Below are 21,612 nucleotides of genomic sequence, written 5' to 3'. Positions count from 1 at the left end.
GGGTCAGCACTGACATTGGCATCTAAGGGGTTAATCCACAGGGATTGGAATGCAATGCTGGCTGTTAGAGCAAGAAGGCCAGCAGTACAATCTAGCTGGCACCTGCACTGCTCCTGTCTTGGTGCCATCACTGTGCCATAATTATATGGTGACTCACACTAACTACCTTAACGCATTTTATAGCCCCGGGTGAGTCGGATGTAAAAAGAACAAACATGTATAAAATATTTGCAGTGCAAATCTGGTGATAAGGCAAAGTTGAGTTCTGGCTTGTAAAAGCCAAAGTGAACACAATACAGATGTGTATTTTCCATTTGCTAATAAAACTGCCATTCAGTGGAAGGGGGGGGGGGGGGGAAGCCACTTTAATATTAATGTGATTTTTATGATTTTCTCTTTGTTGTAGGTCAAGGTGGTCATGCGTATCTGAAAGAATGGCTGTGGTGGGCAGGGCTCCTCTCAAGTAAGTATCAAAAGAAAAAGCTACAAATGACCTCCTATGTGTGTACTCGCATCTCAACTCCCTGTAGCCACTTAGGCCTGTTGTAACCGTCAAGCCAGTTACAAGTGTGTTTCTCTATTCTTCTTTCAGTGGGAGCTGGTGAAGTTGCAAATTTTGCTGCATATGCCTTTGCACCGGCAACTCTTGTGACCCCATTAGGAGCCTTAAGTGTATTAGTCAGGTAATATGTTCATAAAGCGTTATTTTTACATAAATGTCATTGAATTATGATTTTTCTATCAAATAGTTTTAGTTTTTTTGCAAAAAACATAGTTATAAAGTTAATAAGGTTGAAAAAGACACATGTTCATGAAGTGCAACCTAATAATACTACCGTATTGATCCTGAGGAAGACGAGAAGAAACCCTGTGAGGTGGTCACCAGTTGCCCCATATTAGGGTGATTGAATCAATTAATGTCCACTTCAATGAAGCGCAATTCTGAAATCCGTATTAAGCTAGGGCTACACGGCGACATCTGTCGCAGAATAGTCTCACAACATTTTTTGTAATGATAGTCAATGGTGTTGTACTGTGACACATACTGTGACTGTTACGAGATTTTTATGCGACTGTCGCATCACAGTCAGTATGTCGCAGTGCAGCACCATTGACTATCATTACAAAAAATGTTGCGCTACTTTCCTGCGATAAGAACACATGTAGACATGAAGCACTAGCCTTAGCCCAGTGATGGCTAACCTCCAGCATGCCAGCTGTGGTGAAACTATTACTCCCAGCATGCTCCATTCATTTCTGTGGAGTTCTGAGAACAGCCAAGCAAGTATGCATCTTGGGAGTTGTAGTTTTACCACAGCTGGAGTGCCGGAGGTTAGCCATCACAGCTTTAGACTCACCATTAGGCCTCACGCACATGACCGTTGTTTTTTTCCCGCATCCGAGCCGCAAAAGATGCGGACAGCACTCTGTGTGCTGTCCGCATCCGTTGCTCCGTTCTATGGCCCCTCAAAAAAAATATAGCATGTCCTATTCTTGTCCGTTTTGCGGACAAGAATAGGCCTTTCTACAATGGGCTGCCTGTTCCGTTCCGCAAATTGCGGAAGGCACACGGACGGCTTCCGTGTTTTGCGGATCCGTAATTTGTGTACCGCAAAAAACGGAATGGTGCATTAAGCCTTACAGGCATGGCTAATATCTGACCACACAAACACCACAGGAGCCCAGCATTGAGTCAAGCCGATCTTCAGCCATTTAACCTTCTAGATGCCACTTGATGTGATATCAGTTGGTGTTGAGCCAAGCAGGCTTTGGATGCTTCATCAGAAGTCGCTTTATTCAAGACTTCGGAATAATACTGTACAGAGATTAGTCTCCATACAGTATTAGAATGTATGGGCTCCAATGAGCTAAAGCAAGTTAATTGTGAAGTCGTGCATGACTTCGTTGAATAACTTCGGTAGTTGATTTTTAAAGTAAAAAACATCTTTAAAACTTAAAACCGAACTCTTCTTCGGTTCCAAATAGTACCTCGGAACCAAAGCCGAGTTTTGTCTCAAGTTTTAAAGTGATTTTCCACTTTAAAAATCAACTACCGAAGTTGCTTCAGCTCATCAGAGCCCATACATTCTAAAAATGTACGAAGACTAATCTCCGTACAGTATTATTCTGAAGTTTTGAACGAAGCGACTTTGGATGAAGCATCCAAAGCTTGCTTCACGCAGCACTAATATCAGTGTGTTTGTCACAATACATTTTAAAAAAAAGATAACGTGACTTTTAAACAATGTATAAAATGCAAAACATAATGGAATTATTTTTCCCCTATTCCCCCTCCCCCAAAAAAACTAATGTTAAAAAGGACCTGTCACACCTCTCCTGACATGCCTGTTTTAGGCTACTTTCACACTAGCGTTCGATCGGATCCGTTCTGAACGGATCCGATCATATTAATGCAGACGGAGGCTCCGTTCAGTACGGATCCGTCTGCATTAATAACTTAGAAAAAATTCTAAGTGTGAAAGTAGCCTGAGCGGATCCGTTCAGACTTTCAATGTAAAGTCAATGGGGGACGGATCCGCTTGAAGATTGAGCCATATGGTGACATCCTCAAGCGGATCCGTTCCCATTGACTTACATTGTAAGTCTGAACGGATCCGCTCGCCTCCGCACGGCCAGGCGGACAGCTAAACGCTGCAAGCGGCGTTCAGCTGTCCGCCTGTCCGTGCGGAGGCGAGCGGAGGCTGAACGCCGCCAGACTGATGCAGTCTGAGCGGATCCGCTCCATTCAGACTGCATCAGGGCTGGACGGAGGCGTTCGGGTCCGCTCGTGAGCTCCTTCAAACGGAGCTCACGAACGGACCTATGAACGCTAGTGTGAAAGTAGCCTAAATAGCTTTTTGCATTTCCCATGTACTAACAATTATGGAACATCTATTCTTATGGCTTTATCTTGTGCCATTCCTTTATTATTTCTACTAGAAGTTATGAATGAATAGCAAGCAGTCTGCAGTAAGGGTCCAGAGGGGAGGTAACCAGTTGGGGGCGTGTACCTGCACAGTCTAAAAATGGGAGCACTGATTGGATAGAGTGAGTCTGTGCAGGTACACCCCCCCCCCCCCCCCAAACTGGTTACCTCCCCTCTGTACCCTTACTGCAGACTGCTAGCAGTTCATTCATAACTTCTAGTAGAAATAATAAAGGAACGGCACAACATAGAGACATAGGAATAGATGCTCCAGAATTGTTATTACATGGGGAATGCATGACGCTATTAAAACAGACATGTCAGGAGAGGTGACAGGTCCTCTTCAAGTCTGATGTACCCCAAAATGAAACCAATGATAACTACATCTCATTCTACAAAAAAAGCAAGCCCCCAATAAGGTCCATTATTCAAAAATGGTGTTCCCATGCATCAGTCTTGATCTCCCTACACAGGTGTGAGATGCACCTAATTTATTAAGAAGCAGGTGCCTTTCTACCCTTTTGTGTACCAGATACTGAAGTCTATGCCAGCTACAAGCTAGCGCAGACTTCATCTATAATGTACGCCACTTTCTGCACTAAGGGGCAGAGCTGCTCTAATCCCCATCCTTCCCAAGAAGCCCCACTCCTTTATCTGCACTTCAGAAAATTGGCCAAAAAAATTCTTAACCCCTAAAGTACTACTTTGGCATTAAGTCATCCACAGGGGGAATACGGGGGATCCCATCCTAATGGAGTATCAGGTCTAGCATACTCCTTGCCTTTCCATTCATTCTCTATGAGACGAAAGATTTTCAGATGGAAAATTCATGATTAAAATGGACAATTGTCCTTAAGTACTCCGGGTGTGACAAGTTGTAAAGGGGGAATATTAATCACCAATATTATGCGAATATCGATAATTAATATTCCTAAATAGGAGGAGCCGTCTAGTGAAGACTCTGCCTATTTATGCCTTTATATAATAAATAAACAATACTTTCGCTATGCTTACACTGATCGCTACACTAGCTGCATGCGCCTTACTTACTACCGCTAACAAGTACACACTACACAAAGGGTACAAATATTACGGTATTTATTACAATACACTACGCACGCAATACTGACAACACAACACTAAATATACAGTACTACACGTTCCCAAATTCCACCCACAAACTAACTATACAATACACACATACAAGTAACATTAACAACCCACCCGTCTGCACTGTCCCTACGGGGTACAAGGGGTTTAAACACAACAATGGCTCTGCAGGGGTTAATACCTGCAGGCCATGAAATACAGGGTTATCATTGTTTGCAGAGCAGCTACATGCTCAACAGAGCAGCAGAGCAGGGGTTAACCATGGGATGCAGGGGTTAACCAGCGGGGCTAACTGCAAGGGTTAGTAACCAGGGGGTCAGGGGTAACCAGGGGATGCAGAATCAGGGTGGGTTAAGGGTACACAATCAAGGAATCGGGGTTATATGCCTGGCCTGGTATCAGGAGCACAGGCACTGCGGGGGTTACACAACCAAGAAGGGCCTGGCAGGGAAAGGGTTCGTTGGTGGGATAGAGGTTGTACAGGGGTCAGGGGAAAGGGGGGCGATACTTAAGGTTTGCTCGTCTGTCCAGGGGACCTCAGCCGTAGGGGGAGGCGACAGGGCTCTTCTTCCTGAGCACCGGTTGCGCTCCTTCAGAGACGGGTCCGCTCCTTTCTGAGCGCAGGAGGCGCTCTCCTATGCGGCTTAGGTGGGGGGGGGGGATCAGGTCCTCTTCAACCGGAGATGGTGGGGGCGGCAGGGGTCCGGACAGGCTGAGTGCAGGATGCGCTGCCCTTTCATGTGGGGGGTCCCGATCCTTTCTGCCGGAGTCCTGGGGCCGCCGGCATTTAACCCCGGCAGCCCACACTCCCGCGCCGCCCACCAGGGGGCGCGCCCGCGCGCCCCCGTCATCCACGTGGGCCGGCGCAGTGATATGACGTCACTGCGCCGGCCAGCACATCGGGGACGCGCTGCAGACAGGCGGGAGATGCCTTTGATCTCCCGCCTGCTGCATTTAGCATTCCGGACAGTGCGATAGTAATCGCACTGTCGGAATGCGCATAATAGGAGGAGGGGAGGCTTCTCCCCTTCTTCTATCATGCGTAACTATTTCCAGCGGCGCTGGAGATAATTACAACAAAGGGCTCAGATTCTGTTGAATCTGAGCTCTTTGTATCCATCAGGATGACCGAACCCTTGTCCAGTCATTCTGATGTAATTAGCCAGATTGCATCGGTGCGAATGCTTGGGGCACATTCACACCGATGCACCTGGTTTCAGGTGTAGGAGGGGGGGGATTATATATAATATAGATGCGTATGGATGCTTGGGGCACATCCATACACATGTATACATTAATATTAGTGACATAGAAAGGGGGCACATGATTATATAAGGGGGCACAAGGCCCCTACATTATAAGGGGGCACAAGGCCCCTACATTATAAGGGGGCACAAGGCCCCTACATTATAAGGGGGCACAGGCCCATATAAATGTATATATCACATATATCCCACAGGGGCCACCATGAGCCCCTGGGGATCACCATGGGCAGACGTGCGCAGATGCTGGGCACATCTGCGCACATCATCCCATGGTGCATTGGTTAATGTATGCATATATACCATATGTGCCCGCACGTGTTTGCGGGCATGCATGGATATACATGCATACGTCTCAACCCTTCCTCAACAATCCCCCTGTTGTCGGACTATATAATACGACAATATATTGGGGGAACGGGTTGAGATATATTTGCCCCACCCTCAACCCCATCCTAGGTGGAAGTTCAGGAAGAACTGTAGTGTACACTGTTCTTTAGGTACTTAGACATCCCTAATCCATTTTCCTCCGACCTGCCCTTCACCGTAACCTACTCCTCCGTCCACAGGATACACAGTCTTCTTCTTGACATCTTTAGGATACCACACACCCACAGTCTCTCGGTTAACTGGCCTTTCTTTATCAGTCTCTTGGTGTCGGCCACCCCCACTTTGGAGTGACCACACCCCCACAATCTCTCGGTAATTCTGTCGATCTTCAGGTATGGCCCGTCTCCAAGGAATCTGGAGCGGGTTCACCCTCGCAGTCTTTAACTGGCCTTTCTTTTGCAGTCTTTTAGTGTCGGCCACCCCCACTTTGGAGTGGCCACACCCCCACAGTCTCTCGGTCGTTCTGCCGATCTTCAGGTATGGCCCGCCTCCAAGATATCTGGAGCGGGTTCACCCTCACAACTTTAGTCCCAACTTTCTTATATCCAACGTCTGTTTCCATCTTGATGGGTGCGGTTCTCCCGTGGACAGATTAATAGGTCTTTACAAGGCAGGTCAAACTCTTAAGAGGTGATGTCATAGTACCTAAATTCTACTGCGGAGAACACCTCCGCCACACTACACCTCCAGCCCCTCCCTTAAGAACCTCACCGTTCCAGGGTTCAAGGTGGCAAATGACTGAGGCCTGTCCCTATCGGGACCTAACCTTATCCCCATTCACACAAAATACATGTTTCATCCCTCCCAACACCACCAAATTCCATTACATGTGTGTACCCATAGAGACTCATGCAACCTGGCATTCCTCTCTACCTCCAAAGACACAGGTAGGTCGTAGACCCCTGTGTCAATGGGAAACGACTATAGGATACAAATGTGTACAGTCAAATGATAGCTCACCGCAGTGCGTTGGGCGAGTTTTGGGCTATCAAACATTTCTACCTAGAGTGTCTATGGGTACACCATCGACCGACAAACAAAATCAATAAATACAATGTGCTATGGGGTTTCAGGGTAGTACAGGTTATACGTCCCGAACCCTCATAGAAAACAATGTGTGTCCATACAATAATATTTGGCTACAGGAACAATGTTTGGTTATGTCCTGAGCCTCCTCCTCCGGATAGTTCTGTAAAGTTCTGTCTGGTTCTGGTGTATTTTGGTCAATAAGTCCCTTGACCCTCCGACTGTAGATGACGATCACCAGAACCAGAAGAAGTTTCACTGGGTGAAACAAGTGATAAGCTCTTCCACCCGAACATCTCCAAGTCTTCCTCCAGAGCCTTAGATAATGCTCCCGCTGGATTGTGGCACAGTCTTCCATCTCTAGAACACCTCTAGGCAGAGGTCGCTTGGTTGCCAAAATCCAGTGGGATCCTCTGGAGCCTCCCAAGAGTGTCAGGGGGAATAGCTGGCCTCTTCCGTGGCCTCTCCTGGGTTTTTCTTCCGCTCCATATAAAACCTATGGCAGAAGAAAATACCAGGCGCTCCCAGGGGAATTTCTCCCCTAACGGTGCAGTTAAATGTACAAAAATTCCCAGCACCAATACCTTTGACCCATAGGTAGAGAAAGGTATTGGGCTGCCCTTTGTCTCACAGGACTCCTCATTATCCCAACACTGGTGTCTGGACACCCTACCTTCAGAGGATCGCGTCCTCTGCTACACATCCCTCTGCACCAACAGATAAGGATGGCCACCCTACTAGGTTAGGATAACTGGAGTTCTGTGGACAAAGCACCATCTTGTTATTGATGGCACCGCATCCCTGTCCACTCATGTGTACCCAGGCTGACTTCCCCCTGTGATCCCATCTTGTGGAGGCCCGCAGAACCAACGGCATAGGCATGCCCTGGCTCCCCAGGACCCCACAACACAAGAACACAGTCCACACTCTGCTGCCAAACACTCCGCGTCCAATCCCTATCAGAGCTGTGCTACCTGCTCGGACTAGAATTAAGTGAGCAGCACAACATTACACCAATGTTGTCTGTCCGCCCCAGTCCCCAGCGCAACACAGCCCTACCGAAAACCTTGAGCACAACAGTGTTATCTGTATCGATCTGAGACCCTGGTTGCCCAGAATAATATCACATCATCCTTTGTGTGCTGCATGAAGAAGGTCCTTATGCCTTCTCCCGACCAGCAGGATTTCCCGTGTGATATTATCTGCTTGCGACCCTATACGTTCTCGATCCACAGTATAACACTGCTCCACTCCAAGGGGACACAGAATGAAACAAGACAGCAGACGGGACTTACAACACTACATAAATCAGCCTGGTGGAACACACTCATGGACAAGGACCACCATCAACACCAAGAAGAACGTTACAACAGACAACAAAAACACACAACATGGACATGTACAGGGAACAAACGGTGTAACAAATAGTACAGGGGGTGTCAAATGTTGCCTAGCCTAGCTTGGCCACTCTGGCCCCTCAGCAGCTGATGATGCTGCCGAGAGGTAACCCCTTTATGGCCAAACTGACTAGACCCCGCTGCACGATTTGTTACCTGAATCCCATCACTGGACACATTGCAATTACTGGCACAAGGGCAATTCCTTGCAATGTGTCCTTTGTTCCCACACCTGAAGCACCTGATTGGGCTTTCTGTCCTGTGTGTTTTGCAGTGCTTCGCTATATGACCCAAGCCACCACAAGCAAAGCATTTGATGTTTGCCCGGTGTGGCTTAGGTCCGTCCACACTGCAACCGCGCTCCCTGAATTGTTCCATCTTCAGGGAGGCACTTTTCACGATGTTTCTTTTCCCCAAAGTCAGGGAAAAATCTCTGTTAGTCTGGACAGGCTTGGTCTGGTGATTTGGCCTGTCACAGACTACTCTCCCCCCTTTTTGCCCTGTATAGGGCAAAGTTTTGGGCGTTTCCGACCCTGACTTTACAGGAAAAGAAAGGGCCGGCATCAACTTGGTGATGACCTGTTGCATGCCAGTCATTATCTGGGAGCTTACAGCAACCTGAGCCTTCAATTTGGCTACCGTCACATTAGTAGAGGCAGTCTGCTCCTTGAAGGCCTTGACCTCAGTATAAGACTGGGTCAACTTAGCCTCAATTTCCTCCTTCTGCTTCTGCAGCTCTACTAACTGTGACTGTATCCTAGCCACCTGCGCATCTCGGTCAACAGTAGACTGCACATTCTCCGCCAGCTGTGCCCGTAATGCCAAAACCTGGTCCGAATTACTAGCACAGCATAGGCAGTGAACGGCCGGAGGAATTGTCTCCGTTGACTGAGATACCAGCGCCACTTCGTGATCATATGAACGAGTTTGGCTAGCATCTGAAGCCGTTTAGTGGCCTTGTTTAACGCCATCCGTTTGTTCACACAAAGCTTGTCATAACTACAAGCCTGTGCCAACAAATCGGACCACAGCATTTCTGCTGACTTGTATGTGGTGGGGAGGATGGGATTGAATGTGCTGTGTCTGCTCAAGTGTTGCAGTGTGGGGAAGTCCATACTCACCGTTTGATGAGCGTCCATCTTCTCCTTGGGGCCGTACCTCTTCGTCCTAGCAGCTGCTTGGAAGAAGTCCATTTTCCCGGATCGCTTCTTCCCGACCAGCCTGACTTTGTACGCTGCTCCCACTAAGATGGCTCTCCTTCAGTGACGTATCCTCTTCTCCCTCGCAATCACTCGAGCGATGTAGTGACCGTGCAAAGCAAATAGCAAAATATTAGTTCACAGAACAATTATAGATTCTCTGCAAAAGATTTTGTTTTATTTCTGGTACTGTAAGGGAAGTATCGCTTCTCCTGTCCGAATTATCGGGTCCTAGACGCTCAGACACTCCGCTGACCGCGTCTCTCCTGCCCGCTAATTCACAGTACTAGCGACCCTCAGCCTTAAGACCAAAAACAAACGCAAAATCCACGCAGTGGGCCTGGCTCGCCAATTTAAAGGGGGAATAATAATCACCAATATTATGCGAATATCGGTAATTAATATTCATAAATAGGAGGAGCTGTCTAGTGATGACACCGCCTATTTATGCCTTTATATAATAAATACACAATACCTTTGCTATGCTTTACACTAATCGCTACACTAGCTGCATGCACCTTACTGTACTATCGCCAATAACTACACGTTACACAGATAGGTACAAGTAACACAGTATTTATTACTACAATACACTACGCACACAATACACTAACAATACAGCACTAAATATACAGTACTCAACTACACTACACGTTTCCAAATTCCACCCACAAACTAACTATACAATACACACATACAAGTAATATTAACAATAACCCACCCGTCTGCACTGTCCCTACGGGGTACACCGAGGGTTAACGGTGGTCTTACAGGGGTGTAAGCCGACCACAAACACAAAGGATTAACAATAGGGAACTGTACAGCAATGCACAAGGAGGGGTTACAACCAGGGGTTAATCAGGGTAGGAAAAGGGTAAACCGGGGGGGGGGGGGGGGGGGGGGGGGATAATCGTAATCTAATTATACGCTATATCTATATATATTTATAGATCAATGGTTATAAATATATATACATATAGACGTACACACCACAATACAAATCTATCACACACACACACACACACACACACACACCCTCACACACCCTCCTCTGGGGGAGAGCCATGGCAGATACACATATATGTCCTCCTGATAATATATATACACATATATATAAGGGGGATTATAGATGGGGACGCAGTCATATATATAAGGGGGCACAAGGCCCCTACATATATTATAAGGGGCCACCATGAGCCCCTGGGGATCACCATGGGCAGACGTGCGCAGATGCTGGGCACATCTGCGCACATCATCCCATGGTGCGTTGGTTAATGTATGCATATATACCATACATGCCCGCACGTGTTTGCAGGCATGCATGGACATATATGCATACGTCTCAACCCTTCCTCAACACAAGTTATCCCCGATTCACAGGATAAAGAGAAAACTCCCTATCGCTGGGACCCCCACTGATCACAAGAACGGAGACCCTGTACCCCTCAGGGACCCCTGAAAAGAATGTGGCAGGTCGAACATGTGCAATGCTGCTCTATTAATTTCTATGGAAGTTCTCCAGAACTCTGTAATTTTTTTATGGCATGTAACCACCTATTAAAAAGGTTGATTTAAAATAAGATGTCTGAATTTTTTTATTTTTTTTTATAAGAAAGATCTATACATTTTTTAGCAGGCTTCAGACTAATTGACCAGATGAACTATATAGAAAAACATATTCTAAAATGTGATGAGATGCCTTTAATTCCTCAGTTTTACCCAAGTTCACTCGCCTAGTAATTTTTCTTCCCTTTTACTAACGGAGGAAGTCCTTTTTTTCTTACTTGATACATTAGGAATGTGTTTTTACTTCATTTTCTTGTATGCCAAATACACAGATATTTACCCTAAAATCTGAGATGCCTAACGTTTCTCTTGCCTGAAATTCCTTAGCGTATGTGTCATGAATTGTAATCTAGACAAGCCAAGAACATGTCCCCCTGCCTGAGTCTAAATTTGCCAGTCATGGCTGTAAGGAGTGGAAGGATACTACAGCGCGGTCCTATGATCCTGAGCCTGGAGACAAGGTTCCCTTATTGTGTAACTCTCCAGTCACTGGTATCTGTAGCTACAAAGTGCCGTAGAGCATTTTATGTCTCCCCAGGGTTTAAAAAAAATGTTGTCATTGCCAGTTTTTGTGTATGAGCTTTTTAATAAGGTTGACATCTCATCTTTTATATTTCAGCGCCATCCTGTCTTCATATTTCCTAAGTGAGAAACTAAACCTTCATGGAAAAATTGGATGTTTGCTGAGTATATTGGGATCAACAGTTATGGTCATCCATGCCCCTCAAGAAGAGGAGATTGAAAATTTAAATGAAATGTCCATCAAGTTAGCTGATCCAGGTAGTGTATTAGTGTGAGATGTCTGGGTAGTGTTATACGGTATGTTCCATACATGTGTACCCTGTGTATCTACTACTGTACGTCAGCAGGTCACATTGAGTTGGTCTTCATTTGTGGCCGTGCAATGGAATTTTCTGTTCATTGTAATAGAAGCAGCACAGAGTATCTCCTGAATTTGATATCAGACCCTTATTAAGGCTGAGTTCACACGGGCGAGATTTCCGCGCGGGTGCAATGCGGTAGGTGAACGTATTGCACCCGCACTGAATCCGGCACCATTCATTTCAATGGGGCTGTGCACATGAGCGTTTTTTTTTTCTGCAATGCTTTAAAATCGCAGCATGCTCTATATTCTGAGTTTGTAACACAGGACAGGCCCCATAGAAATGAATGGGGATGCGTTAATAACGCATTGCATCCGCAAGCAGGTGCGATGCGTTTTTCACTGATGGTTGATAAGAGATGTTGTTTGTAAACCTTCAGTTTTTTATCACGCGCGTGAAAAACGCATCAAAACGCACTGCACCCGCGCGGCAAAAACTGAACAACTAAACGCAATTGCAGACAAAACTGACTGAACTTGCTTGCAAAATAGTGCGTGTTTCACTGAACGCATCCTGAGCCAATCCGTCACGCCCGTGTGAACCCAGCCTAAAGCTGCTGATAATATACAATGTCCACCATAATGAATGTTCAGCATGGTGAAATTTAACAACGGACATCATCAGAAAGTCGGCCACGTTTGAATTGTTTGTCTCATAGTTGAACTAATGATATTTCCTTGCAAAAATGTTCCCATGTACATTGTTTTTTCCGTTGCCTGGTTTCGTTTATTACATTTGGCCAATATGATCCATCATATATCACAAAAACATTGCACCAAACGGATATACCACTGACTATACTGGCTAGTCATACAAGTAGATATTAAAAGCTGAGACTTTTTTGCCAATATACTCCTGTCAGGAAGATATCGGAGCCCATCATGCACCACGTCACGGTCCTCAGCATGGCAAGGGGTCCTACCACTACGCTATCTATGGTGTGAACAAGGTCTGAAGGTGATGAAATCCAGCTCACAGCCAAGCTTCCACACAACCGCCTAGCAGGACAACTAGTGCAATGTGAACAAAGCCAGACTGTAAGCCACACCCATATCAGACCATGTGATGGAGGTTTCCAGGTGCAAAAGTGCTTAAGTGCCAAGTAAAGGCACATACACTGCATATCAAACAAAAATATCGGGGCAAATATGGAGGAACTGCTCAAACCCCGAACACTGTAGCGTGTTTTACATTGGGGGAGCAGTCCCACCGCATGTGGACCGCAGCAGACGACTATCCCCAGCAAAAAATGCATACAGTGGAGGATGTCGGACCGTGACGTGGTGCATGATGGGCTCCGATATCTTCCTGACAGGAATATATTGGCAAAAGTCTCAGCTTTTAATATCTACTTGTATGACTAGCCAGTATAGTCAGTGGTATATCCGTTTGGTGCAATGTTTTTGTGATATATGATTGTATTTTCATCCGCACAATGCTTTGTTGTGTATGGGATGCCTTAGTGGTGCATGTGGACCGTGCCGACATCCTCCATTGTATGCATTTTTTGCTGGGGATAGTCGTCTGCTGTGGTTTACATGCGGTGAGACTGCTCCCCCAATGTAAAACACGCTACAGTGTTCGGGGTTTGAGCAATATGATCCATCAGCCTACTTCTGTATCAGGTATTTGGCCACCTTGAGAGACATGGCAAAGAATCTTGTCCATTTTTTCACTTCATGTAAAGCAGAGAACACAGACCACCCTATATTAAAGGGAACCTGTCACCGGGATTTTGGCCATTGAGCTGGGGACATGGGCTGCTAGATGGCCGCTAACACATCTGCAATACCCAGTCCCCATAGCTCTGTGTGCTTTTATTGTGTTAAAAAACAGTTTTGATCGATATGCAAATGAACCTCATATGTGTCCTGTATCCGGAGATGAGTCCAGCACCGCCCCGCGTCCTCCGAATCTCCTCCTTGCTGGCTGACGTCACAGAGCTGGAGCGCCGAAATCTCGCGATGTGCGAGCTAGCGCATGCTTAGTTCGTTCCCTGTGCTGATGCCAGCACAGGGAATGAATATGATGCCGACACTGCGCATGCACTACGAGATTTCGTCGCTCCAGCTCTGTGACGTCAGCCAGCAAGGAGGAGATTCGGAGGACGCGGGGCGGTGCTGGACTCATCTCCGGATACAGGACACATATGAGGTTCATTTGCATATCGATCAAAACTGTTTTTTAACACAATAAAAGCACAGAGAGCTATGAGGACTGGGTATTGCAGATGTGCTAGCGGCCATCTAGCAGCCCATGTCCCCAGCTCAATGGCCAGAATCCCGGTGACAGGTTCCCTTTAACAGGGGAAGGAAATTGCTTTAATATTATAGTGATATTATGAATTGACTGTGCAAAGTTAGCCCAACTCAGTGTGGCCACTACTTACTGCACATGGGCTGGAAACAGCACATAAAGGCAGGTACTGATCCACTGTTCGCCAATGTCCAATCCTTGCATATTATATTTTTTCTTACCTCCAGCCTGGCACTGTGGTCTCAAAATGGCCACACTGCAGGACGATGGGGGGATCAGGGCATGCACAGTCTGTCCACTGTTTTAGGGCTCATGCACATGAGTGTGCCAGGCTTCCCCGTGCTGTGGACTGTAATTTGCACGGGCACAGACCGTCTGGCTGCCGTCTGCAGACGTGGACCCTGTCACTTGTATGGGGTCCTCAAGCCACATCTGTCGGTCTACACCACAAAAATGTAGTGTGGAGGCACGGACAGAAAACCTGCAGAAGCACTCTGTAGTGCTTCCGATCTGTTCCTCACCGTATCTCCCGGATTGCGGACCCATTCAAGTGAATGAGTCCACATCTGTGATATGATGTGCATACAGCCGGTGCCCGTACATTGCAGGTTCCCTCTTTGCGGGCCGCAATATGGGCATGGCTGGGCAACGCCTGTGTGAATGAGGCTTAAGGGCTCATGCACACGTCAGTGTTTTGGTCAGTGATTTCCATCAGTGATTGTGAGCCAAAACCAGGATTGAAGCCTCCACAGATATAAGGTATAAGGGAAAGATTTGCACCTGTTCTGTGTTTAGAGCCGGACCTGGTTTTGGCTCAAAATCACTGACCTGTGCATGAGCCCTTAGTCAGTGGAAGCCACTGATGGATGGGATTGGTCGCCCTCCATCAGCAGACATTTTGGGACTGCAGTGCCAGGCTTGCAGGTAAGAGAGTGTGCCAACAAACAAGGATCAGCGCCAATGGTTTAACAGCCGTGAATCACCAGCTGCCTTTATGTGCTGTTCCCAGCCCATGTGCAGCAATAAACATGGCCAACCCCTGTAACTACTGATACGAGTAGGTTTTATATTGACAGGAAGGATGGTTCCCCTTTTCCTGACCTAATGTAATTCTTGTGTTTGCTATGACCGTGCTAGCTGATTTCAGCTATGTTCACACTAGTGCCATGGCTTCCATTTGTAACACATCCATAACAGCAATGCTTGATACTTTTTCAGTTGTATAGTGACAAATCGTGGGTTGACAGTGGGGTGCTTCTGGTATTTGTAATTGCTACTTACTGCTTTATTCTTGCTGATGTAATGTCAAAGTGCACAGAGCCTAAAGGTGGCCATACACATTATATTAATATCTGCATTTTCTTTGGACTGGCCGACCATCTTAGGCTACTTGCACACTGGCGTTTCTGGGTCCGCTTGTGAGATCTGTTCAGGGCTCTCACAAGCGGCCCAAAACTGATCAGTTCAGCCCCAACGCATTCTGAATGGAAAAGGATCCGCTCAGAATGCATCCGTTTGGCTGCATTTGGTCTCTGTTCTGCTTTTGAGGCAGACACCAAAATGCTGCCTGCAGCAATTTGGAGTCCGCCTGACGATGCGGAGCCAAACGGATCCGTCCTGACTTACAATGTAAGTCAATGGGGACGGATCTGTTTTCACTGACGCAATATGGTGCAATTGAAAATGGATCTGTCCCCCATTGACTTGCAATGTAAGTCAAGACTGATCCGTTTTGACTTGGACTTTTTTTTTTAAAGAATAATGCAGACTGATCCGTTCTGAACGGATACAAGCGTTTGCATTATCGGTGGGGATCCGTCTGTGCAGATACAAGACGCATCCGCACTAAACGCAGGTGTGAAAGTAGCCTAATAAGAATGGGGGTGTCCCATGTCTTCCCTTGACAGTACCTGTCTTGGAAAGAAGGATCAGGCATGTTGCATTTCTGATCCTTTTTGTTCTCTTAGAAGATATGCCACCACCAGAGGTGTCTGGTAGTTACTTATTGTTCTCGCCCTTCTGTGAACACATGCGCACATAGTGTTGCCAGGGTCGCACCACCAATTAGGAATAGATGTAGGTCATCTATTAAGTTGTATGACACCTTAGCTCTTGTGGGTAATGGCATCCTGCCTTGTGACCACCAACCGTAGAAAAACACATTCACAGAACTAGAGCAGTTATGAGATCAGGAGAATACAAAACATGGGGTATAATATGTTCCATTATTATTAGAACTCCTTTTAACCAGAAGGGCAGTGCTTCCATTTCAGGAAGAGACTGAGGATTGCACATTATGAAGAGCGTTAAACTTCACTTTCTTGTTTGTTTTGTAGGTTTTCTGCTTTTTGCTACAGGGGTGATTATTGTGTCCCTTATCCTAATCTTTGTTGTCGGACCAAGTCATGGCCAGTCCAATATATTGGTCTATATCTCCATATGCTCTGTGATTGGAGCGCTGTCGGTCTCATGCGTTAAAGGACTGGGAATTGCTATTAAGGGACTATTTGCTGGAGAAGCCGTCCTGAAGAATCCCTTGTTCTGGATCCTACTGATCAGCCTTATTGTGTGTGTGAGCACTCAGATTAACTACTTAAACAGAGCTCTGGACATATTTAACACCTCACTAGTGACGCCTATTTACTATGTGTTCTTCACCACCTCAGTGCTTACCTGCTCTGCAATTCTATTCAAGGAGTGGCAGCACATGTCTGCCAGTGACATGATTGGCACCTTCAGTGGTTTTATGACTATCATCATTGGCATATTTTTACTGCATGCCTTCAAAGATGTCTCTCTTACCCTATCCAACCTGCCAGTTTCTCTCCGAAAGGATGAGCGGCTCCTGAACGGGAACCTTTCTAACATCATTTATGAACATTTGAACGGTGACGAGGAGAGCCACCATTGTGACATTGACCAGCAGATAAATGAGAACACTGCTTCCCGGCGCAATGGAAGTCTTGCAACATTTTAAGGACCAAAAATATCTTCTTCACTGCCAGCAAAACCACACGATCTTAAACTGTTCTGATGGGGTAGTGGGTGAATATTTCTTATTTTAATTGCTTTTGACAATTTGCTCAATTACTTTAAATAATGTATTTCCCTCTGGGTATATGTGGCACCATTCTGCTGTTCCTCATGTTCCGGACCAGCAGGTAGCGGGCAGTGTGCCTAACAAATGTACAGAAATCATCCTTTAAAATTCCTAAGCCAAAATATGTTCATATTCTGCAGCTATGCCACTCAAAGTATTTATATTTAAAGGGGAACTTAATATTTCCGCAGGTGAATTGAACCTCAGGTCTCCATTTTCTGGTTCTGAACAGGGCAGCACTGCCACATCACTGGTTTATTTCTTATGCAGGTCTGCATGTGTTTGTACAGGATTTGCCGAGCGGCTACCCAGAGGACACACCCCAAAGTCTTCAGTGAAATGAAGATTTCTAAGTGGACATTGGTCATCCTATCAGAAATGGCTTTCTTGTTGTGCAGTAGACTTTACCAACTTGAATGGTCATTCGGTGGCAGAGCATGCTGTGACTTGTAGTTATCCAGCCTCTGCAGGAGATCCACATCTGTACAAAGAGGCACAGCATGTTGATGTTCACAGTGGAAATTTGCTTTGAGATGAGCCTTCTGTGATTACTGGGTTGTCCCATCTGGACAAGTATGGCATGTCTACAGGATAAGCCATAAATAGGTGAGGGTCCCACCTCTGGGACCCGTTCCTATCTTAAGAACAGGGCCCCGTCCATGTCAGGAATGGAGAGAAAGCCAAGCATGCACGCTTTTTCATTCACAGTTTTGGGACTTCTGAAAATAGCTGAGCGTACCTATTGGACATTTGACATATCCTGTAGATATGCATGCCATAAATATCCAGATGGGACAACCCCTTTAAAAGGTTTGTCTCACAATCAACACTTGCAACATTTTTATGTTTCTTTTACACATTTTTGTTTTATGTGTAGTTTTTTTCAGAAAAAAAAAAACATTCAATCTCCAGACATTAACTGAAAGTCTGTAGCACACATGTTTTTGCTTGTTCCATTTTTTTTTTTTTTAAGCAACACATTGAAGCAATGGGCTTTTTCATCCCCTTCTTTATAGGGGAAAAAACACCATTCAGTTGTTGGCAAAAAAAAAAATGCTGCTAAAAAAGTGCATAATTGCACTTCGACACACCTTGTTTTCTGTCATGGCACAGCTCATACGCTTCTTGTGATTTCCTCACTATAGACAGTTAAATATGAGTCCCCTGACTGAGAGGGTAATGTTTTCAGGACATGACAGATATGAGGCCAAACCAGCTCTTTCTGCAGTGATCTCTTGTAAACCTTTCTTTATTCCGAGAGCTGGTATCAGTTTAGAGGTGAATAACTGTGTCTTCAATGCTTTTTCTGATTCCGCCCCTCACAAGCTGTGCAGACAATCATTTTAACATTGATTTTGGTCAGACCAATTTGTGTGCAGTTTTATTTTGCCGTATGCATTCATGTATGCTTCTTATTAAATTGAGAATGGAGATGTGTACATAATTTATAATAGGATTACAAAAAAAAAAAAAAATCTCACCGGGTTGCCTCACGTGGACATTTATGGCTTATCGACAAGAACAGGGCTTTGTTGTGTGCAGGTCACCCCTGCTATGCTATGGGGCTACTGAAAATAGCCAGGCCAGAAATAGTGTATGGACAAAGCCATGCATGTACGGCTTACTCTCCCGAGGGGGACTTGCGTCTATTGACATTATTTTGTTATTTTCAGTAGTCCTATAGCAGAGAATTGAGAGAACACCCCTCCATTTATCGCTATAGCACTTATGAAAAAAAAAAATAGACCCGTTCCTATCAGACATTTATGGCATTTTTTATATGTCCACATGGGAGTAAACCCCTTCAAGTTTTGTTTTAAAATATGTTGCACTGAAATTTTAAACTGTATATAAAAATGTGGGTACATTTTGGCTCTGGCTGCATAATGCTGTAGATATTTCATCCTGTCTACTTTAGATTTGCTGCATTTGTATGAAAGGGGAGTGAGTAAGTACAATTAAATTGTAAAAATATAACTTATTTTGAAATAAAATATTTCAGAATTTAGTAGAGAGAAAGCATTTTTACTTCTAGTAAAACTGCAGGTCAGTGATAACTGCTAGCAAATTACCAGCCATGTTGTGTAATCAGGCCTGGGCGTGCAAGGTTTTGGTACCTAGTACAGCAGTATTTCTTAATGTATTATTATCATGTGGATGTTCTTAGTAGTTTTCATTAGTTTCTAAAAAGCCAGTCCTAGATTTGAGTATGACTCTGAACAGCAAGAGGCCTCTCCTGCTCGCAAAGGTGTCAGCATGGCAGGGTTTCCAGTGCAAAAGTTAGAGACAAAACCAGGAGTGGACTTAAAAAAAAAAAAAAAAGGTGTAAGGGTCCATTCACACGTCCGTAAGTGTTTTGCGGATCCGCAAAACACAGACACCTGCAATGTGCGATCCGCAATTTGTGGACCGCACATCACAGACACTATAATAGAAAATGCCTTTTCTGGTCCGCAATTGCGGACAAGAATAGGACCTGTTCTATATTTTTTTTTCAGGAACGAAATTGCGGATCCCGAAAATGCGGATTTGTATCTGTGCCAGCCTCATTGAAAGTGAATGGGTCCGCAACTTGCGGAATGAATGCGGACCCAAATTACGAACGTGTGAATGGACCTTTAGTATCTGACTTTTATACCTTCCTTTTATGATTATCCTACTGAAAAATGCAGGTTGGAAGTCCTGTTACAAGAAGCAACACCTGTGGCTGCAGGATGTCCAGCACATGTTGCTGAGCTTTTAATGTACCTGGTGCCACTACTAGGGTTGACCAACTGTTATATGCGATAGCTTCCCCAGGGCTCCAGATGGCGACCAAAATGGTCGCAAATGTGACCTAGAATTGCTAAATGGCGACAAGGCGTTGTAGTCCCTCCCCCCTGTACTGCCGCTGCCACCAATGGGCTAATAGCAGGGAGGAGGAGGGGAGGGGCTGTGGCCACTAATGAATATCGTTTATGCTTAATACAAACGCAGGCTGCGTGCGCCGGACACATTCCATACCCGGCCTCTATGACTGCGTGCTGTGATCTTCCGCTATTAAACCCCCCAGGTGCGGCATCTGAGGGGTTAAAAGCGGCGGATCGCAGCGTGCAGTCATAGAGGCTGGGTGCCGGGTATGGGATATGTCCGGCACCCGCATGGCAGCCTGCGTTTGTATTAAGCATAAACGATATGCAGTGCACCGAACCCCCCAACCCCAGTATTATAAAGTAAAATCATTGGTGGTGCAGTGTGCCCCCAAGTATTATCATTGGTGGCAGTGGCAGCTTCCGATCGGAGTCCCAGCAGTGGGTCCATTCACACGTCCGTGTGTGTTTTGCGGATCCACAAAAACACGGACATCAGCGATGTGCGGTCCGCATTTTGTGGACCGCACATCGCCGGCATTCTCATAGAAAATGCCTTTTCAGAATATGGACATGTTCTATTTGTCTTTTGTCATGCCAATAAAAAAAAATTGGTAAAAAAAAAAAATATTAATACACCAGTATTACGCAATAAGACAAATACTTGTTCAATTCACAATTTGCATTGGATTCATTCTTGTCATAGCCAAACATCAAATTTTTTATTTTACTCCCCTTCTTTCCTATCCCCCTTCCCTTCCATACCCCTCCCTCTTTTGTCCTCCCTGAATGTCTCGACCACTCTCTATATCAGAACTCTCTCTTTCTCTGGGCATAACCCATTCAACTCTTAAGACCTCATATTCAGACTTTTAGGTCCCCCAACTGGCCCTTCAAATCTTCTTGTAGGTACCATGCTGGGAGTTTAAAGGGATCCATCAGTGTGGAATATTCTGATTTAGGAACATAATGTAAGATGAATACCCTCCATGTTTTGTATAGTTTTTCCCCCAGTATTTATTTTCTGGTGGTAGCATCACACCATTCTAAATTAAATAAATGCTTTATTCGACCCAGCAACATTTCAGAACTGGAGATGTCTGCTGACAACCACAATGTCAGGATGCATCTTTTTGCTTCCAGCAATATCTTATGTTCAAGCATAGACAATCCCTTCTCCCCTATACCCCCCTCATTTTCCATTGTCTCTTTTGCTTCTGCCTGAAATATTACTAATAATGGTGATAGTTCAGACCGGTGATTACCGAGCCGTTTCAGGATTGAAAATACTCAAGACCAGAATCTGCCCAATCTGGGGCATGCCCAAAGACTGTGATATAAATCCATCCTTGGAGTGTCATATTTAGGACGAGCGGTAATTCTATTGGGTCTAGCTAACGAAAATGGTAAGTCAAACCCATATATTGCCCTATGAAGAATCTTGAACTGGGTTTCTCTCATCTGCTCATTAGGGACAGCTTTATACACTGCCTGAATACCTGACCGAGCAAGTGTCTCACTCTCTGTCACCCCCAGTTGAGTTTCCCATTTTTTGTACAAAGTCCCAGCAAAGGAATCCTCCCAGGTAGCTCTAAGTATGTTATATATCCCTGAGATAGACATCTTATTCTTAATGTTCTATTTTTT

The 21,612-nt window shown here is 45.4% G+C and overlaps 1 protein-coding gene across 2 annotated transcripts in view; it reads left to right on the top strand.

Moving 5' to 3' along the window:
- The window catches only part of NIPA2 (NIPA magnesium transporter 2), a 36,687-nt gene extending 17,563 nt beyond the window's left edge, over nucleotides 1-19,124 (top strand). For both annotated transcript variants that reach the window (XM_044286298.1, XM_044286300.1), the window contains exons 3-6: nucleotides 407-463; nucleotides 593-683; nucleotides 11,496-11,656; nucleotides 16,353-19,124. In XM_044286298.1, the coding sequence (XP_044142233.1) occupies nucleotides 407-463; nucleotides 593-683; nucleotides 11,496-11,656; nucleotides 16,353-16,993 (950 nt within the window). In that variant the 3' untranslated portion in view covers nucleotides 16,994-19,124. The remainder of the gene's footprint in view (nucleotides 1-406; nucleotides 464-592; nucleotides 684-11,495; nucleotides 11,657-16,352) is intronic.
- The last annotated feature ends 2,488 nt before the right edge of the window (nucleotides 19,125-21,612 follow it).

The sequence above is a fragment of the Bufo gargarizans genome, chromosome 3 (assembly GCF_014858855.1).
Source record: "Bufo gargarizans isolate SCDJY-AF-19 chromosome 3, ASM1485885v1, whole genome shotgun sequence".
In the NCBI taxonomy this organism is placed as follows: Eukaryota; Metazoa; Chordata; class Amphibia; order Anura; family Bufonidae; genus Bufo; species Bufo gargarizans.
The sequence above is the reverse complement of the archived record's forward strand: the minus strand, read 5'-3'. Positions and strand labels throughout refer to the sequence as shown.